Source organism: Salvelinus namaycush, chromosome 37 (assembly GCF_016432855.1).
Source record: "Salvelinus namaycush isolate Seneca chromosome 37, SaNama_1.0, whole genome shotgun sequence".
Taxonomy (NCBI): Eukaryota; Metazoa; Chordata; class Actinopteri; order Salmoniformes; family Salmonidae; genus Salvelinus; species Salvelinus namaycush.
The window spans coordinates 26,298,362-26,318,099 of NC_052343.1; the positions used below are offsets into that span (position 1 = coordinate 26,298,362).

The 19,738-nt window shown below is 43.4% G+C and overlaps 1 protein-coding gene across 1 annotated transcript; it reads right to left on the reverse strand.

The window, feature by feature from the left end:
• Positions 1-1,959: 1,959 nt before the first annotated feature.
• LOC120031480 (max-binding protein MNT-like) lies at positions 1,960-10,256 on the reverse strand. The gene is made up of 4 exons (XM_038977257.1): positions 9,803-10,256; positions 8,271-8,334; positions 3,191-3,843; positions 1,960-2,815 (listed from the first exon to the last, which is right to left on the reverse strand). The coding sequence occupies exons 1-4, from the start codon at positions 9,823-9,825 to the stop codon at positions 1,975-1,977; spliced, it is 1,581 nt and encodes a 526-aa protein (XP_038833185.1). The 5' UTR covers positions 9,826-10,256; the 3' UTR covers positions 1,960-1,974.
• Positions 10,257-19,738: the final 9,482 nt, after the last annotated feature.

A 19,738-nucleotide genomic window follows, 5' to 3' on the forward strand; every position in this document is an offset into this window, starting at 1 on the left:
GTTAACTACTGGTGTTACTAACTATACACTCATACAGGAACCACCTCCTAGTTAACTACTGGTGTTACTAACTATACACTCATACAGGAACCAGCTCCTAGTTAACTACTGGTGTTACTAACTATACACTCATACAGGAACCAGCTCCTAGTTAACTACTGGTGTTGCTAACTCTACACTCATACAGGAACCACCTCCTAGTTAACTACTGGTGTTACTAACTCTACACTCATACAGGAACCACCTCCTAGTTAACTACTGGTGTTACTAACTATACACTCATACAAGAACCAGCTCCTAGTTAACTACTGGTGTTACTAACTATACACTCATACAGGACCCAGCTCCTAGTTAACTACTGGTGTTGTTAACTATACACTCATACAGGAACCACCTCCTAGTTAACTACTGGTGTTACTAACTATACACTCATACAGGAACCTCCTCCTAGTTAACTACTGGTGTTACTAACTATACACTCATACAGGAACCACCTCCTAGTTAACTACTGGTGTTACTAACTCTACACTCATACAGGAACCAGCTCCTAGTTAACTACTGGTGTTACTAACTATACACTCATACAGGAACCAGCTCCTAGTTAACTACTGGTGTTACTAACTATACACTCATACAGGAACCACCTCCTAGTTAACTACTGGTGTTACTTACTATACACTCATACAGGAACCAGCTCCTAGTTAACTACTGGTGTTACTAACTATACACTCATACAGGAACCTCCTCCTAGTTAACTACTGGTGTTACTAACTATACACTCATACAGGAACCAGCTCCTAGTTAACTACTGGTGTTACTAACTATACACTCATACAGGAACCAGCTCCTAGTTAACTACTGGTGTTACTAACTATACACTCATACAGGACCCAGCTCCTAGTTAACTACTGGTGTTACTAACTATACACTCATACAGGAACCACCTCCTAGTTAACTACTGGTGTTACTAACTCTACACTCATACAGGAACCACCTCCTAGTTAACTACTGGTGTTACTAACTATACACTCATACAGGAACCAGCTCCTAGTTAACTACTGGTGTTACTAACTATACACTCATACAGGAACCAGCTCCTAGTTAACTACTGGTGTTGCTAACTCTACACTCATACAGGAACCACCTCCTAGTTAACTACTGGTGTTACTAACTATACACTCATACAGGCACCACCTCCTAGTTAACTACTGGTGTTACTAACTATACACTCATACAGGAACCACCTCCTAGTTAACTACTGGTGTTACTAACTCTACACTCATACAGGAACCACCTCCTAGTTAACTACTGGTGTTACTTACTATACACTCATACAGGAATCACCTGCTAGTTAACTACTGGTGTTACTAACTCTACACTCATACAGGAACCACCTCCTAGTTAACTACTGGTGTTACTAACTATACACTCATACAGGCACCACCTCCTAGTTAACTACTGGTGTTACTAACGCTACACTCATACAGGAACCTCCTCCTAGTTAACTACTGGTGTTACTAACTCTACACTCATACAGGATCTCCTCCTAGTTAACTACTGGTGTTACTAACTCTACACTCATACAGGAACCACCTCCTAGTTAACTACTGGTGTTACTAACTATACACTCATACAGAAACCACCTCCTAGTTAACTACTGGTGTTACTAACTATACACTCATACAGGAATCACCTCCTAGTTAACTACTGGTGTTACTAACTCTACACTCATACAGGAACCACCTCCTAGTTTACTACTGGTGTTACTAACTATACACTCATACAGGAACCACCTCCTAGTTAACTACTGGTGTTACTAACTCTACACTCATACAGGAACCACCTCCTAGTTAACTACTGGTGTTACTAACTCTACACTCATACAGGAACCACCTCCTAGTTAACTACTGGTGTTACTAACTATACACTCATACAGAAACCACCTCCTAGTTTACTACTGGTGAGAACCACCTCCTAGTTAGCTCTTACCTGTGAGAAGCACCGACGATACTTATGCTCTGCTCCCGAACACCTGTAGTTCTGGGGGGGTAATCTCTGTCCCCCTGTCTCCCCCTCGGCCAGGGGGTGGGGATGCTGCTGATGTTGCAGGGGGTAGATGTTGGGTTGGGGGGGTCCAGGGTGAGGGGATTGGAGCTGAGGGTTGAAGCCATAGGGGGACTCTCTCTCTCTGTGATGGGGGGAGGAGTGGTGGAGAGGGGGGGAGTAGGGGTGAGAAAGAGAGGGGGAGTAGGGGTGAGGCAGAGGGGGGAGGGGAGGAGGGGCGTGTCTGTCAATGATTCTGTCGTGGTTGGGCTGGAAGGGAGATGGCCTGTGTGAGTGAGGGAGGGTCGAGGGCACTCTCTCTCTTTCTCTCCCTCTCTCCCTCCCTCGCTCCGCAGCAGCTTGTCTCTGTCTGTCCATCTGTCTGTGAGTGTCCGTGTCCCTCTGTCCATTCCTTTCTGGTTTAGCTATGGTTGTTGTTAGCAATGCCTTAGCGACAGGTGACTCCGTACTCTCCCCCTCTGTCTTCCTCTCCTCCTCTCTCCTCTCATGCTCCCTCTCTCCCTTGTTCCCTTTGTGGTTTTTGCCTCCCTCCCTCTCCTTCTCTCCCCTCCTCTTCTCTTCTCCATCTCCGGGTCTGTCCATTTGGTCAATGTTAACAACAGTTCCCTCCTGCCCCTCGGTCTCTAGTACCAGGGTTGCTATGGTAGCATTGCCGTGCTCAGTGTGGCGGGCCTGCCGGTTTTGCCGGTGTAATGGCAGAGAGAAGGGAACCCTGCCGTAACCAAACTGACCCGGACGGATAGAAGAGGACCTGAGAGAGAGAGAGAGAGAGAGGGGGGATTAGACAGGGAAATATTACACATGATGACAGAACTCTTATCTGCTCTTAAAATGATTGACATTCTCCACAACTGGAGCCAAGAGCTTACAGCCTACAGTGAGAGTTAGAGGCAGAGCACACGAGAGTGAGAGCCCTAAGGAGTCTATCTGTATGGAGGTCATGATATTGAGCAGAACTAGTGATCTAATGGCACAGCAACTCACACTACCATGACTCACATCAACCGAATGACTCAACTCATACTACTAACACCTTAACAACAACGTCTTAACATTTACATGACGTCTAAAACAACATCTACAGTAAACAGTTTCCTTGCCAACACCATCATCCAATCATACTCACCTACTAGCAGGCAGAGCCCCCCTATTGGGCAACACTGACCTTCTGCTCCCACTTCCTCCCACCCTCCCTGTTCCAGGATTGGCTGGCCGGCGGGCGGCCTGTGCTGGTTGGCTGTAGCTGGATGGGGGGGCAGGAAATGAGGTGGAACGGTAAACAGAACCTGGTTCCTGATTGGGTGATGAGAATTCCGGGCGATAGAGGGGAGACGTGGGATTGGAGGACTGCGCTGGCACAGCTCCTGTCCCTCCTCCTATAGGAGTGTCCCGATAGAGAGACAGTCCTGGGTTCTGATTGGATGATGGGAGTGAGGGGGGATAGAAGGGGGCTGGCTGTCTCTCTGTCCCTCCCCCACCTCCTCCCCCGTACTGGGATGGCTGGTTGCTAGAGTAATGAGGGGGGTAGAAGGGGCGGATGGCGGAGATGACAGAGCCATGGTTGGGACCCCCGGCCCTCCTTGGGAGGAACGATGAACCCCCCCAGTTTGGAGGAGAGTGGGAGAGAGGAGGAGTTAGAGGACGGGGAGGGGCTTCACACTTTCTGGTTCTCTGTGACACGCCCACTCCACAGCTCTGAGAACATCCTGACCACTCCTCCCAGGCAGACCACACCCCGTCCGGACTATTGTCCACCTGCCGAGATCTTCTGCCCGTCGCCTGGAACACGAACACACAAAAACACATCAGACATATGATAAATCAGCCAGGTCACCCGTGATACAAGTCAGTTTAGACGTCCATCCATGTCTGAGGACGTCGGGAGATGATGTGGGAACCAGCCACAAGGGGCAACAGTGAGCGCTGTTACATTCAAGGGTGGTGCTAGGGTGTTGTGGACGGGCGTCTGCCTCTGATGCAAAAGGTTGCATGTTGAAATCCAGTGATAGAAAGTTGTTTTTGAAGTTTTTTTTTAAGCCTATCCCAAACCTTAACTCTAACCTTAAAAATGCAGAGTTAATGCCTAAAGAGGCACAAAATTGGTTAGAGAAAAAACAAAAAGAATTGGAGGTACTTATTCAAGAACGATCAAGTGTAATGTTTTACAAGAATAAAGCGAATTGGATGGAAAAGTGTTTTCTTGAATCTTTATCATAGAAATGTTACCAAAAAGAATTTACAGAAACTCGTTACAAATTATGGAGTCATCCATGATTCACCAAATTATATTTTGAAAGCAAAATATTTTAAGCATAATGTTTTCTTTTCAGTCTCCTCCATTTCCACTGAATGATGTTAACTGTAAAGATGTATTTCCTAATAATAATAATAATAATTATTATTAATATTTAATTTACAGAAAGACCTGTGTGAAGGCCAACTTACAGAAGAGGAACTTTTTGAGGCAATATAATCTTTTCAGTCTGGAAAAACACCAGGGCTTGATGGTATACCAGTAGAGGTATATCAGACCTTTTTTGGTGTACTCAAAGATCCATTATTAGCATGTTTTAATTTCTCCATTATTAGCATATTTAAAATTTGTAGACTTTCAGGTACTCAACAAGAAGGTCTGATTTCATTACTACTAAAACAGGACCCTGGTGGTAAGTATAAAGATCTAGTCCATTTAAAAAACTAGAATAAAAACGTTTTACCAGATATTGTTCATCCCGATCAGACAGGTTTGGATGATATACGACAATTACTTGAAACAATTGAACATTATGAAACATCAAAGACACCAGGCCTGGTCTTCATAGCAGATTTTTAAACAGTGTTTGATAAAGAACAACTAGAATGTATATATAAATGCCTGGATTACTTTAATTTCTGTGAATCTCTTATACAATGGGTTAAAGTTATGTACAGCAACCCCAGATGTAAAATAGTAAATAATGGTTACTTCTCAGAGAGTATTGAGCTTTTAAGAGGAGTAAAACAAGGCTGTCCGTTGTCTCCATATCTATTTATTATGTCCATTGAAATGCTAGCTATTAAAATTAGATCCAACAAGAACATCAAGGAGTTAGAAATCCAGGGGATAAAAACAAGTGTCAATGTACGCTGATGACTCAAGTTTTTTCTTAAGTCCGCAATCTGGATCCCTGCACAGTTTCAATGAAGATCTTGATCACTTTTCTAGCCTCTCTGGACTAAAACTTAATTATGACAAGTGTACCATATTACATATTGGATCGTTAAAAGACACAGTGTTTACACTATCTTGTAGTTTACCAATAAAATGGGCGGATGGTGAATTAGACATACTTCGTATTCACAACACAAAAAATATAAATGAACTTACCACAATCAATTTCAATAAAAAGTTAGCAAAAATGAAAAGATTCTGCAACCATGGAGAGGCAAACACTTGTCTATTTATGGAAAAATCACATTGATTAACTCTTTGGTCCTAACATAGTTTACTTACTTACGAATGGCGCTGCCTACTCCAGACGAGTCGTTTTTTAAATCATATGAGCAAAAAATATTACATTTTATTTGGAATGCTAAGCCAGACAAAATTAAACGTGCTTATTTATGTAATGAATATGAGTTTGGGGGGCTAAAATTATTAAATATTAAAGCTTTAAACCTCTTACTAAAAGCTTTACTCATACATAAGTTATATTAAAACCCAAAATGGTTCTCCAGTAGATTATTAAGAAAGGTTCATCCTTTGTTCAAAAATTGTCCTTTTACCTTTATACAGATTACAACTTCTAATTTCCAAGAAGCTGTAATTTTCTGTAATTGAAAATGACATTTTGTTTAAAGTAACGCCCTTTCTTAAACAAGCCATACAAAGCTGGTTACAATTTCAGTTTTATTCTCGAAAAAAGGTAGAACAAATATTACAACAAATGTTATGGTTCAACTCAAATATACTGATGAATAAAAACACATTCTTTATGGATAAAAAAAAAAATGGTATTATATTTATTAATGATATTATGAATAAAAACAGTGTAGTTATGAGCAGGCATTCCCATATATTTTCAATAGCTGCTATTGAAAATATATGAGAATGTCTGCTCAATCCAAACTTACAACAAACTGATTGCAGCATTACCACAAATATGGAGGAGACAAGTGGAAAAGGGAGAAGGTAACAAACTTGTTTGCCTGCCATAAATTAAAGACACAAATTGGCTGAAAGGAATTGGCATAAATAGAAAATATACCAGTTTCATTTGAGGCCAAAAATGTTGACAGCTGTGCCATACAGGTAGCAAAATAAATGGGAAGAGATTTAGATGTACCGATTCCACGGCACATGGTTTATGAACTGGTACAAAAAACAACACTTCGAGTTTTTCAATTTAAATTATTATACAAAATTCTTACCACCAACAGAATGCTTTATATATGGGGCATACAACAATCTCAGCTCTGTAGATTTTGCTGCGATGAGACAGAATCACTACATAATTTATTCTGGTATTGCCCCTATGTAGCTTGTTTCTGGTCACAGGTTCAGGAATGGTGAAGAAAATCACAACATTAATTTAAAATTAACCTTACAAATAGCGGTTTTGGGGCGATTTTGAATAAATAAATAACATAATAATACTCGTAGGAAAGGCTTTCATCTTTAGCTCACAATCTGTGGATACTATAGAATTAGAAAGATTCAAAATGTATGTAAACATCACAGCACAATTGAAAAATATATGGCACATGGAAACCAAATGAGGGTGATAGGTGGGATGGGCTGAGAGTGGCTGAGGGGTGGGATTAAATAGCTTTTTGTTTGGTAATGTATTATTGTTATATGATTGCTTTATATAAAAGTACCATGTATGTAAAATGTGTATGAAAGATGTGTATGTAAAATGTATATGTAAAATGTATGTATACATAGCAGAAAAGCTGTACAAAAATATATATATATGTTTGTCTTCCTAAGAGGGGGGTGGAGGATGGGTTAACAAAACATTAAAAAAAAAATAATAAAAAAAATGCCTAAACTTACCCTTAAACACTTTGAAATTTGACATTTGGAACATCTTTGAAGTTTGACGTTTGAGAAACATGGATTGACGTTTGAGAAACATGGATGAACGTCTAATTCTGACGTGAGACTGTGAGAGCTTGTTGGATAAACATGTAGTAAACATGTAACAAACATATTCAAGTGTTTCCTAGACAGGCCTCTCTAGTTCTGTTGGCCCCTGCCTGAGCAAATCTGCCTTCAATTGGTGTCAAAGTTTCAGTGCCAGAATCCCTGGATGTTGTTCAGCGGGCTAGGAAATAGAAGACGTCTAAGCTAAGTAGCTTTAAAGCAGTTTTATGAACTGAGGAATAAAATCATCAACTGTGTGGAATATGGATGGATGGCCTTGTGGAAGTGCTGTGGCACAGCCAGCTCTGGCCTGGCATGCTGAACGCAGTGTGCTATGTGTGCATGTGCGTGTGTAACAGGCAAGGCTTTGATGTGTTCCTCTGTGGATCTGTTTAAATGTTTCTCATTTCATAACTCAGAGCTCTCTCTCTCTCTGTGTGTGTGTGTGTGTGTGTGTGTGTGTGTGTGTGTGTGTGTGTGTGTGTGTGTGTGTGTGTGTGTGTGTGTGTGTGTGTGTGTGTGTGTGTGTGTGTGTGTCCGTGTGTGTGTGTCCGTGTGTGTGTGTCCGTGTGTGTCCGTGTGTGTCCGTGTGTGTCCGTGTGTGTCCTTGCCTGGTTGGCAGAACAGCTAGAGAGAGACCTGAACAACTGTTTCCATTCAGCAAAAACCAAAACTTGAGTCTGCGCACCACCACTCTGAGAGAAAGAGCGTACATGCCTGTATGTGTATGTAATAGTAGGTGTCCCTCTGTGTGTGTGTTCTATTTCTGAGCATGTCCAGGGCTACAATAGGTCAAATAACGGCCACACCTGTCTCTGTCTCTGTGTCAGGGGACCACTCCGCCACCAGGGGACTTGGGTAATGAGTGACATCACAAAAATACAGCTGCCACAGAGCCAAGACCATTACTGACTCACGGCCACTGACCCGGCGCCAGAAATGACCACTGGTGCTCACACAGTGAGATGGTGCACCACTCACTACAGGCTTTCATGGGCTAATCCACCAGGACCCTAAACTACGATTACAGACACTAATCGCCTCGAATCACCATCACTATGGTAAAACCACTACTCACCTTTTTCTTCTCAGCCTTGGTCAGAGAGGATGTGACTGCCACAAAACCCCACAGCACATAAATCCTGAGAGAGGGGGAGGGAAGAGAGAGAGAGGAGATAAAACGATGACGGGGATAGAGAGGAAGAGTGAAGAGGGGTTTAGTAAACAGAAGCAGATATGATGACTTTCCTAACAGAGGATGTATTATGGGGATGCACTGTATATCCTCATATACTAAGACTATCAAAACGCCTCAGTAGCTTCATAAACGATATCATTTAATAGTCAACACATACTTCTCTTTCCCTAACAGTCCAGAGCCTGTCTAGTAGCTGTTTAATAAACGTTCTATCATGAGTAAAAGCACCGTGCGTAATGTTTCTTTCATTATAGGACATACTGTAAAACTAACTCTCAGCAGTTCAGTTGACATTCTTTCGAATGTTCCTGACCTTGCTATATTAGAGGTTCACACCATGCGTCGTTTTTTCCCGGCGCCGCGTGTGAATTCAGAAATAACTGTTTATTTGACCTGGCGGTTCAGCAGCGGTTCAGCGGCATACATCTCAATCAATCTGACCGCGCCGAGAAGGTGCAAACAAACTAATGCGCCCAAACATCAGCCGTGTTGTTCCTCCCACCTGTCCACACCCTGTGGCTTTAAACACACAAGCCCACATCCAAACGCAATCACTCGCAATCCCAACTCATCATGTACATTTGTTTCAATAGTTTGAGACTTGGAGAGAGGGGCCTGCGGCTTTGGTGTTGGTTTATGTTGGTCACATGATTATAGGTTCCTTTAAAGTGCTTTTATATATACAAACTCAGGACGCGGACGCATGCGCACTGGGCTAAAGTAGATAATTTGAGATGCACCAACACAATTATTGTGTGAACTGTGAAGACACACCACAATCCCATAACATCACCGCAATCACAAATCCGCAGGCCACATGTGACCGCTGTGACTGGTGCAGTTTCTCCAATGTGTGTACCGCCACCGTCTCCCCTCGGACTGAAACCCTCCCCACAGTCCCCAGGCCCACACTAGACTAAACAATTATCCCAAAACCACAGACAAAGGTCCCGCACAGCCTGACACAACAGATCCGCTCAGCCTGAACTAACGACCCCCTACCCGCGTCCACGTTTCTCTTTACAGTGGCACATTGTAGAATAAAAACGGAGAGAGAGAGCGAGAGAGGAAAGACAGGGAGGGAGAGTGGGAACTGTTACTAAATCTGCCCAGACATAGTGAGTTTTAACCTCAACCCCAGCCCGAGGGAAAATTCATTCTACATATCGTGCCCATGCAACGCAACACATGCGCGTGTACGCTTCACCTATATGCTATAGCACACACGGGATCTTTATTCACAACAGTTGACTTTTCAATAGTTTTAAATGCGTGTAGATAACATATACTTACTGTACACTACTACACTTACTGTAGGCTACATCGCCACTGAAATACAATTTGGTTAGAAACCTTTCGCACACATGAAAGCGTGGAGCAGCTTATCGGTCAGTAGAGTCCCCCCAATTTACCTGCACAGAAACCTGAGACGCATTCTCTCGGTGGCCTCGCCCTGAAGTATTTCCCCTCCGGTAACGACTTTCTGACCACCGTATATGTGTTTTTGTTGATTCCCGGGGTGAGTTATTATCCGTTCCTTTCGGTGATAGACAGAACAATCGTTGTGTCTTCTGTGTGGTTGTGAGAGAGGGTTCCTTCGCGTGCTCTCTCTCTCGGTCCCCCTCGTTCTGTCACACTCACCCACTCCTCCCTGGATTCGGATCGGGAAAGGGTTCAGAGTTTTTTTTCTCTCGTTCACCCGACAACTTTTTTTGTCCTTGTTTTAAACTGGTGTGACGTCTGGCAGCCGGGGGGCCTGAAGGGGAGAAAAAGAGCGATACAAAATGGACAGATTACACAACTCTCTCTCTTATCGTTCCCTCTCTCTCTCCCTTCCATATCACACACGCACACACCAAACTGCGGGCACCACTCTGACTAATCTATAATTGAGTAACCGAGAGCCGCTTTCTGAGTTGCACAACAACCCTCTATAAGAATGTTCTATTGTACAGACTTGTTCTGATCACTAATAATCATCAACTCATTGTTGACAACTGCTCAGGGCTCAGAGTTGGCAGCGCTGACAGTAGCACCCCGTGGCGCGCACGCAACCTCCTTATTGTTTTAGAGCCAATAAATTAAATAAAAACAATTCAAGACTATTGTTTTACAACATCGACTATAAAACGTAGGTCTATTGGAACTAGGGGGGCTGAATCCTTCCACAGAACTGTATCAATCATGCAAATATCTTATGAGAATAGTCGACAGACCAAACAGACACACCCACATAGTTTATTGTTATTAACTTCTGAAATGTCCGTCTTTGTGGATGTTTTAGTTCTGATGTGTTTGTTATTGGCATGCATCGGTCCCAATCCGTTTTTATAACGGTTTAATCAGGAATAGAAGCGACATGGTACAGCGCGCGAGCGTTCCCGAGGGAAGCCATTGACCGCGGTGCGTTCCAAATCTGGAGGGGCGATAATAATAGTGGACCCAAAGCGCAGCGCGCGCGGTACCACATCAGAGAGAGAGTGGTTGAGGAGCGGCGATGATTTTCGGGTCAAAAGCATAACTGGAACTGGCGCGGCAGTAAGTTTAGTGACATTATTTGTTGTCTGCAAACACCGATAAGACTGGCCTGAGTGAATAGTCACTGCCTCCGGCTGCGTTTGCCACAGGTTTATATACAGTATATGTATATAGATATATGAGAGAGAGAGCGAGAGAGCGAGAGCGAGAGCGAGAGCGAGAGAGCGAGAGCGAGAGATGGGTATGTATGATCTAACACAGAGCTACTGGTCTCAGAGGACAGTGTGCTTTTCTTGGCCAGCAGAAACACAACATGACTACAGTACAGAGATGGTGATGGAGATTAGCTACATCAAACACTGCTCTAAACCAATCTAAAGCCTGCACCACATTATACAACTGGTTTATGATTACATCTGTCACACTAACATTCTGTTGGATGAAATGATGAGGGTAAACACACACACACACACAGTATCACAGGATGTAGCCTATACTGTAACTAACTACACTGTATTAGAGAGTGTGTGAAAGACCTGCTGTCGTATTGATACTCAACAGAACTGATCCATTATCAAAGTGTAACAACAGGTTGTGTGTGTGGTCACCGTGGTAATCTCTCCAGTGCTGTGTGCCCTTCTCCATCGCTCTCCCTTTCTTTCTTGTTCTCGCTCTCTCTTGACCCTCCTGACCCTTTCTCCACACCCTTTTCTATATTCCTCTGGATTATTCTCTCTCTTCTCTATTTCTCTCCATCCCTCTTCCTGTATCTGAGAGGCAGTAACCAGAGTGTGGGACCTGTTGGACACGCACGGCCAACCACACAGCCCTGATTAGCAAGCAATCACCATATCACACAGGAGGGGGTGTGTGTGTGCTGTATATAACTGTAGATCTGTTATTTGTCTCGGGTGACTGTAGTGAGTAATAGCACTGTGGTCCGGGGCAGTTCCACCCCAGGGGAACAATAACCCCCTCGCCCTAACTACCCTCTAACTACCTCTGCTACCTCACACACCAACCCACTACACACCTCGGGCATTCTTACTCTGGCCACATATCCTTGACCCTTTCATTGCCAGAGTGCTGCGTTTAATATGAGAGAGAGAGAGAGAGAGAGAGAGAGAGAGAGAGAGAGAGAGAGAGAGAGAGAGAGAGAGAGAGAGAGAGAGAGAGAGAGAGTTCACAAACACAAACACACCCCACAGAGCCCCAGGACAACAGCACAATTAGACCCAACCAAATCATGAGAAAACAAAAAGATAATTACTTGACACATTGGAAAGAATTAACAAAAAAACAGAGCAAACTAGAATGCTATTTGGCCCTAAACAGAGAGTACACAGTGGCAGAATACCTGACCACTGTGACTGACCCAAACTTAAGGAAAGCTTTGACTATGTACAGACTCAGTGAGCATAGCCTTGCTATTGAGAAAGGCCGCCGTAGGCAGACATGGCTCTCAAGAGAAGACAGGCTATGTGCACACTGCCCACAAAATGAGGTGGAAACTGAGCTGCACTTCCTAACCTCCTGCCCAATGTATGACCATATTAGAGAGACATATTTCCCTCAGATTACACAGATCCACAAAGAATTTGAAAACAAATCCAATTTTGATAAACTCCCATATCTACTGGGAGAAATTCCACAGTGTGCCATCACAGCAGCAAGATTTGTGACCTGTTGCCACAAGAAAAGGGCAACCAGTGAAGAACAAACACCATTGTAAATACAACCCATATTTATGCTTATTTATTTTAACTTGTGTGCTTTAACCATTTGTACATTGTTACAACACTGTATATATATAATATAACATTTGTAATGTCTTTATTGTTTTGAAACTTCTGTATGTGTAATGTTTACTGTTAATTTGTATTGTTTATTTCACTTTTGTATAATATCTACCTCACTTGCTTTGGCAATGTTAACACATGTTTCCCATGCCAATAAAGCCCCTTGAATTGAATTGAATTGAGAGAGAGAGAGAGAGAGAGAGAGAGAGAGAGAGAGAGAGAGAGAGAGAGAGAGAGAGAGAGAGAGAGAGAGAGAGAGAGAGAGAGAGAGAGAGAGAGAGAGAGAGAGAGAGAGAGAGAGAGAGAGAGAGAGAGGAGAGAGAGAGAGAGAGAGAGAGAGAGAGAGAGAGAGAGAGAGAGAGAGAGAGAGAGAGAGAGTTGACATTTGAAATTGAAATGTCTCTATTCCTTTGGAACTTTTGTGAGTGTAATGTTTACTGTACATTTTTTACTGTTTATTTCCCTTTGGCAGTGTAAACATGTTTCCCAAGTCAATAAAGCCCTTTGAATTGAATTGAGAGAGAGAGAGGCTCAAGGTCTAGACAGGCAGCCATATCAACAGGCATGGAGAGTCTTATATAAACCTTTACCCAGGGGAAGGCTGACCTAATACTATACTACACACACAGAGAAGGGGTAATGAATTAGAGAGAGAAAGGGGCCCAACGTTAGAGGGCGAGAGGGTGGAGGCAGAAAGGGGTAAAAGAGGGGGAGACAGTGACAAAGAGGGGGTAGAGAAACAATGAATGACAGAGCGAGAGAGAGAGAGCATTCTATTCCATCAAAAGGAAGATCAAATTTGACATACCATTAGGATCTGGCAAAAATACTTGAATCAGTTATAGAACCCATTGCCCTTTATGGTTGTGAAGTCTGGGGTCCGCTCACCAACCAAGATTTCACAAAATGGGAAAAACACCAATTTGAGACTCTGCATGTAGAATTCTGCAGAAATATCCTCAGTGTACCACATAAAACACCAAATAATGTATGCAGAGGAGAATTAGGCCGATACCTGTTAATTATCAAAATCCAGAAAAGAGCTGTTAAATTCTACAACCACCTAAAAGGAAGCGATTCCCAAACCTTCCATAACAAAGCCTTCACCTACAGAGAAATTAACCTGGGGAAGAGTCCCCTAAACAAGCTGGTCCTGGGGCTCTGTTCAGAAACACAAACAGACCCCACAGTGCCCCAGGACAGCAACACAATTAGACCCAACCAAATCATGAGAAAACAAAAAGATAATCACTTGACACATTGGAAAGAATTAACAAAAAAACAGAGCAAACTAGAATGCTATTTGGTACTAAACAGAGAGTACACAGTGGCAGAATAACTGACCACTGTGACTGACCCAAACTTAAGGAAAGCTTTGACTATGTACAGACTCAGTGAACATAGCCTTGCTATTGAGAATGGTCGCCATAGGCAGACCTGGCTCTCAAGAGAAGACAGGCTATGTGCACACTGGCCACAAAATGAGGTGGAAACTGAGCTGCACTTCCTAACCTCCTGCCAAATGTATGACCATATTTTATTTCACTTTTGTTTATCCAGTTCACTTGTTATTCACTTGAAATGTAAACATATGTTTCCCATGCCAATAAAGCCTCTTGAATTGAATTGAGAGAGAGAAAGAGAGAGTGACTTCTGTGAGTGTAATGTTTACTGTTCATTTTTATTGTTTATTTCACTGTGTATATTATCTACTTCACTTGCTTTGGCAATGTTATGTTTCCCATGCCAAAAAAGCCCCTTGAATTGAATTGAAAGAGCTGGAAAGGGAAGGAGGGAGGAGGGAGGGATTTGTCTGGGTCAGATGGAGTCAATATTTGTTCCATTCCAGAGGCATCTTATAGATGGACAGATCAAAGAGGAGGACTGTGTATTCTTAACAGAGTGGGAAAAGAGGAAAGGAAAGAATAGCTGAGTCTGAACAGAAGGAGAGGGAGGGAGGGAGGGAGGGAGGGAGGGAGGGAGGGAGGGAGGGAGGGGAGGTAGTTGGACAGTAAGTGAGGTGGCCAATAGAATGGGTGGTCTTTTGGCAGGTGAGAAAAGGCTAGGAGGGGAGGTAGTGTATATCACAGGAAGTTGGTGGCATCTTAATTGTGGAGGACGGGCTTGTGTTAAATGGCTGGAGCGGAATCGGTGGAATGGTATGAAATACATGTGTTTGATACCATTTAATTGGTTCCGTTCCAGACATTATTATGAGCTGTCCTCCACTCAGCAGCCTCCTGTGGTTCCACTCTCTCTGTCTGTCTCCACATAAACACATTAACTCCACATTAACTCTCACACCCACCAAGGGGGGATTGCATGGGAAGACTCAAAACATAGCTACAGGTGTAGGATCTTAATTTGACCTATATTGTCACAGCAAAATAATCCTGCAGCAACAGGATTTGAATGTTTAGTGCATAATGTTGCTTGATCAGTGGTTAGGCTATTGGCTGGCCAAAAGTAGACTACATGAAAAGTTCAATACTGATATTTAACCTTGTGTTAGTGTGGGTTTTCAGGGAATTTATGTAAATCACAAAGCTGATCTGCATTTCCTGCGGTGCAGGAAAATTCTCAACAAAAGAGTGGTCAAATTAAGCTCCTACAACTGTGCTCACAAGAATGGTTCTGAGATGGATTAGGAGATGTTCATGTTAAGGATTGGAATATATTGCTGTATCATCTTGGCTTAATGGTCAAGTGATAAACATGCTGCACCAACACTTTCTTTGACACTTTACTGTACTGAGTCAACAACCTCAACAACAAAGCTCTTCAATACAGTTTGTCTAGACAAGGCATGTGAAAATGCAATGTGGTCTCAAACAATTCATATTATTCTGTATATAAATCTGTGACACTTAATTTAGTATGATATGTTACGTTAGGTTACATCATGAATGGAATTGCGGTCGTTCCATATCATAACACTTTGAGGACGTATAGTATCATACGTTTTAACCAGTCATACAATAGCATATGAAGCATAGAAGGACATTCTGATGTGGTTTGGTTGGGCTAGGACATTCTGATATGGTTTGGTTGGGCTAGGACATTCTGATGTGGTTTGGTTGGGCTAGGACATTCTGATGTGGTTTGGTTGGGCTACGACATTCTGATGTGGTTTGGTTGGGCTAGGACATTCTGATGTGGTTTGGTTGGGCTAGGACATTCTGATGTGGTTTGGTTGGGCTAGGACATTCTGATGTGGTTTGGTTGGGCTAGGACATTCTGATGTGGTTTGGTTGGGCTAGGACATTCTGATGTGGTTTGGTTGGGCTAGGACATTCTGATGTGGTTTGGTTGGCTAGAAGGACATAGTGGGAAGTTCACTGTGAAGCGTTGACAGACCACCAGTCAGATCAGTCTCCAAAACTGTTTCCCACTTTCTCTCTTTCTCTGCGCTGTCCCCCTCCCTCCCCTTCTCAAAAATGTCCCCCCTCTTTAGGTCAATGTCACACATATCCATCTAATATATTCTGTTGCATTCATACAAGCACTTGTACACACACTGATCACTTGCTCCTGTTTTTACCTCCAACAAATGTGGTTATATTATGTCAAAGGTTAAATATGCAGGTACAAGTGTGTGCAGGTGTGTTATTTGTGCAGGTCTGTTATTTTGTCTTCTCTCACTATTCTGTCCCTCTAATCGCACATAAATCTCCAGTGTCTCCAGCCACGAGTGTGATTTGGATAGCGACATGAGAAATATCAGATGTCAGAACACGAGGGCTTTCCACAGGTTGGCACCAGCTCACACAGCAGAATTCAAAACCGATGGCCTCTCTTTTCGCTCACTCTCCAGTTCTCTCTCTCATTCTCTCTCTCGCTCTTTAACCCTCCACTTGCCTCTTTCTGTCTCTTTCATAAAGCCGGAATTTACCTCCAGCTAGCTGCTTCGAGAGGAGTCATACAGTAAATATTTATAAAGAGGCAGAAAGCAGGTTTATTCTCGCAGTCTCCTAAACTAGTCCAAGCCTCCTTGCCTCCTCACCTTCCTCTGAACTGAGAAGAGAACTCGCTCTCCCTCTTGGCATCATCTCACCACGCTGGGGAGAGAAAATAAACCAAACGCCTCTCTCACAGGGTGGTTGGAAAGAAGAGACAGACGGGCCGACGGACACACACACACACTCTTTTCAACTTCGATCCTTGCTCCTGTCAAATCATTCTTTCTTTCTCTCCTCCTCCTCCTCTCTCTCTCTCTGCTGAGAAGAGGATAGGAAATCAGGTCAGCTGTGTGTTGTTGAACATAGCAGACATATTTGAGAGCAAAGTGAAGCCAGAGCTAGAACTGTACCTTACTGTACCGAGGTGTGTGTGTGTTTGTGTGTGGGTGCATCCATTAATGGCTATATGCAGGACCTCTCCAGACCTGGCACTTTCATTGGGTTTGTGTGTGTGCAAGCGTAAATATGTGTGTGTGTGTGTGTGTGTGTGCCTCCACAGGCATGAAACCTTCACAGATCATGTGCTTGTGTGTGTTTGTGAGAGCCATTACTGGCTACAGTGGCTTGCGAAAGTATTCACCCCCCTTGGAGTTTTTCCTATTTTCTTGCCTTACAACCTGGAATTAAAATGGATTTTTGGGGGGTTTGTATCATTTGATTTAAACAACATGCCTACCACTTTATTGTGAAACAAACAAGAAATAAGACATAAAAACTGAAAACTTGAGCGTGCATAACTATTCAACCCCCCAAAGGCAATACTTTGTAGAGCCACCTTTTGCAGCAATTACAGCTGCAAGTCTCTTGGGGTATGTCTCTATAAGCTTGGTACATCTAGCCACTGGGATTTTTGCCCATTCTTCAAAGCAAAACTGCTCCAGCTCCTTCAAGTTGGATGGGTTCCGCTGGTGTATAGCAATTTTTAAGTCATACCACAGATTCACAATTTGATTGAGGTCTGGGCTTTGACTAGGCCATTCCAAGACATTTAAATGTTTCCCCTTAAACCACTCGAGTGTTGCTTTAGCAGTATGCTTAGGGTCATTGTCCTGCTGGAAGGTGAACCTCCGTCCCAGTCTGAAATCTCTGGAAGACTGAAACAGGTTTCCCTCAAGAAATTCCCTGTATTTAGCGCCATCCATCATTCCTTCAATTCTGACCAGTTTCACCGTCCCTGCCGATGAAAAACATCCCCACAGCAGGGGATGGTGTTCTCGGGGTGATGAGAGGTGTTGGGTTTGCGCCAGACATAGCGTTTTCCTTGATGGCCCAAACGCTCAATTTTAGTCTCATCTGACCAGAGTACCTTCTTCCATATGTTTGGGGAGTCTCCCACAATCCTTTTGGTGAACACCAAACGTGTTTGCTTATTCTTTTCTTTAAGCAATGGCTTTTTTTCTGGCCACTCTTCCGTAAAGCCCAGCTCTGTGGCGTGTACAGCTTAAAGTGGTCCTATGGACAGATACTCCAATCTCCGCTGTGGAGCTTTGCAGCTCCTTCAGGGTTATCTTTGGTCTCTTTGTTGCCTCTCTGATTAATGCCCTCCTTGCTTGGTCTGTGAGTTTTGGTGGGCTGCCCTCTCTTGGCAGGTTTGTTGTGGTGCCATATTCTTTCCATTTTTAATAATGGATTTTTTAATTTTTTTAGTCATTTAGCAGACACTCTTATCCAGAGCGACTTACAGTAGAGTGCATACATTTTTTTATTACATTTTACATACTGAGACAAGGATATCCCTACCGGCCAAACCCTCCCTAACCCGGACGACGCTATGCCAATTGTGCGTCGCCCCACGGACCTCCCGGTTGCGGCCGGCTGCGACAGAGCCTGGGCGCGAACCCAGCCCAGCCTGGGCGCGAACCCAGAGACTCTGGTGGCGCAGCTAGCACTGCGATGCAGTGCCCTAGACCACTGCGCCACCCGGGAGGCGATTTAATGGTGCTCCGTGGGATGTTCAAAGTTTCTGATATTTTTTTATAACCCAACCCTGATCTGTACTTCTCCACAACTTTGTCCCTGACCTGTTTGGAGAGCTCCTTGGTCTTCATGGTGCCACTTGCTTGGTGGTGCCCCTTGCTTAGTGGTGTTGCAGACTCTGGGGCCTTTCAGAACAGGTGTATATATACTGAGCTCAGGTGACAGATCATGTGACACTTAAATAAAGTCCACCTGTGTGCAATCTAACTAATTATGTGACTTCTGAAGGTAATTGGTTGCACCAGATCTTATTTAGGGGCTTCATAGCAAAGGGGGTGAATACATATGCACGCACTGCTTTTCTATGTTAGAATTTTTTTGAAACAAGTTTTTATTTTTTATTTCACTTCACCAATTTGGACTATTTTGTGTATGTCCATTACACGAAATTCAAATAAAAATACATTTAAATTACAGGTTGTAATGAAACAAAATAGGAAAAAATGCCAAGGGGGTGAATACTTTTGCAAGGCACTGTATATGCAGGGCCAGATGGAAACAGCTCCAGTGAAAGGTGTGAAGTCCACACAGGAGGATTAGAGAGACAAACCAGCTGACTGGGAGAGACGACTGGATCAAATAAAGACTTTAGAAAACCTCCTCAACTACTAGATCAGGACAGAAGTTGGGAAATATTGGGGGGGTGGGGGGGGGTGTAGAGGGGAGTTTGCTTCTGTGTGTGTGTCTAGTGATCAGTGCGGGTGGGCCCATGGTTTGGTGTATATCCACATTTTTTAAATATCCAAATGATTTATTCCCCCAGTCTGTTTCTCAATGAGGAATTCATTTCAAGGGACTGAAGCTGGTCAACTGGAGCGTGTAACAGTGAGCTATACCGCTCCAACTAAGTGTCTTCCATCCACCACACACACACCCGTCAGAAATAATAATAATATTCCCTTCACTAATTGGCTTACCCCTATCCAAACATTACCAGCAAACCCACACCCACACGAGAGAGAGAAGAGAGCGAGGGCTCTAGACTGCTAGGTTGTTGTCACTGTTTGCTGCAAAGGCCAACAGACCTCCTGTTATTGTTTTCAGTGGCTGGACTCTCAGTCCACCTGGCAGCAAACTCTCTCTCTCCCTCTCACACACACACTATTGCATTTCTATCCCCGTGAGGATCAAATAA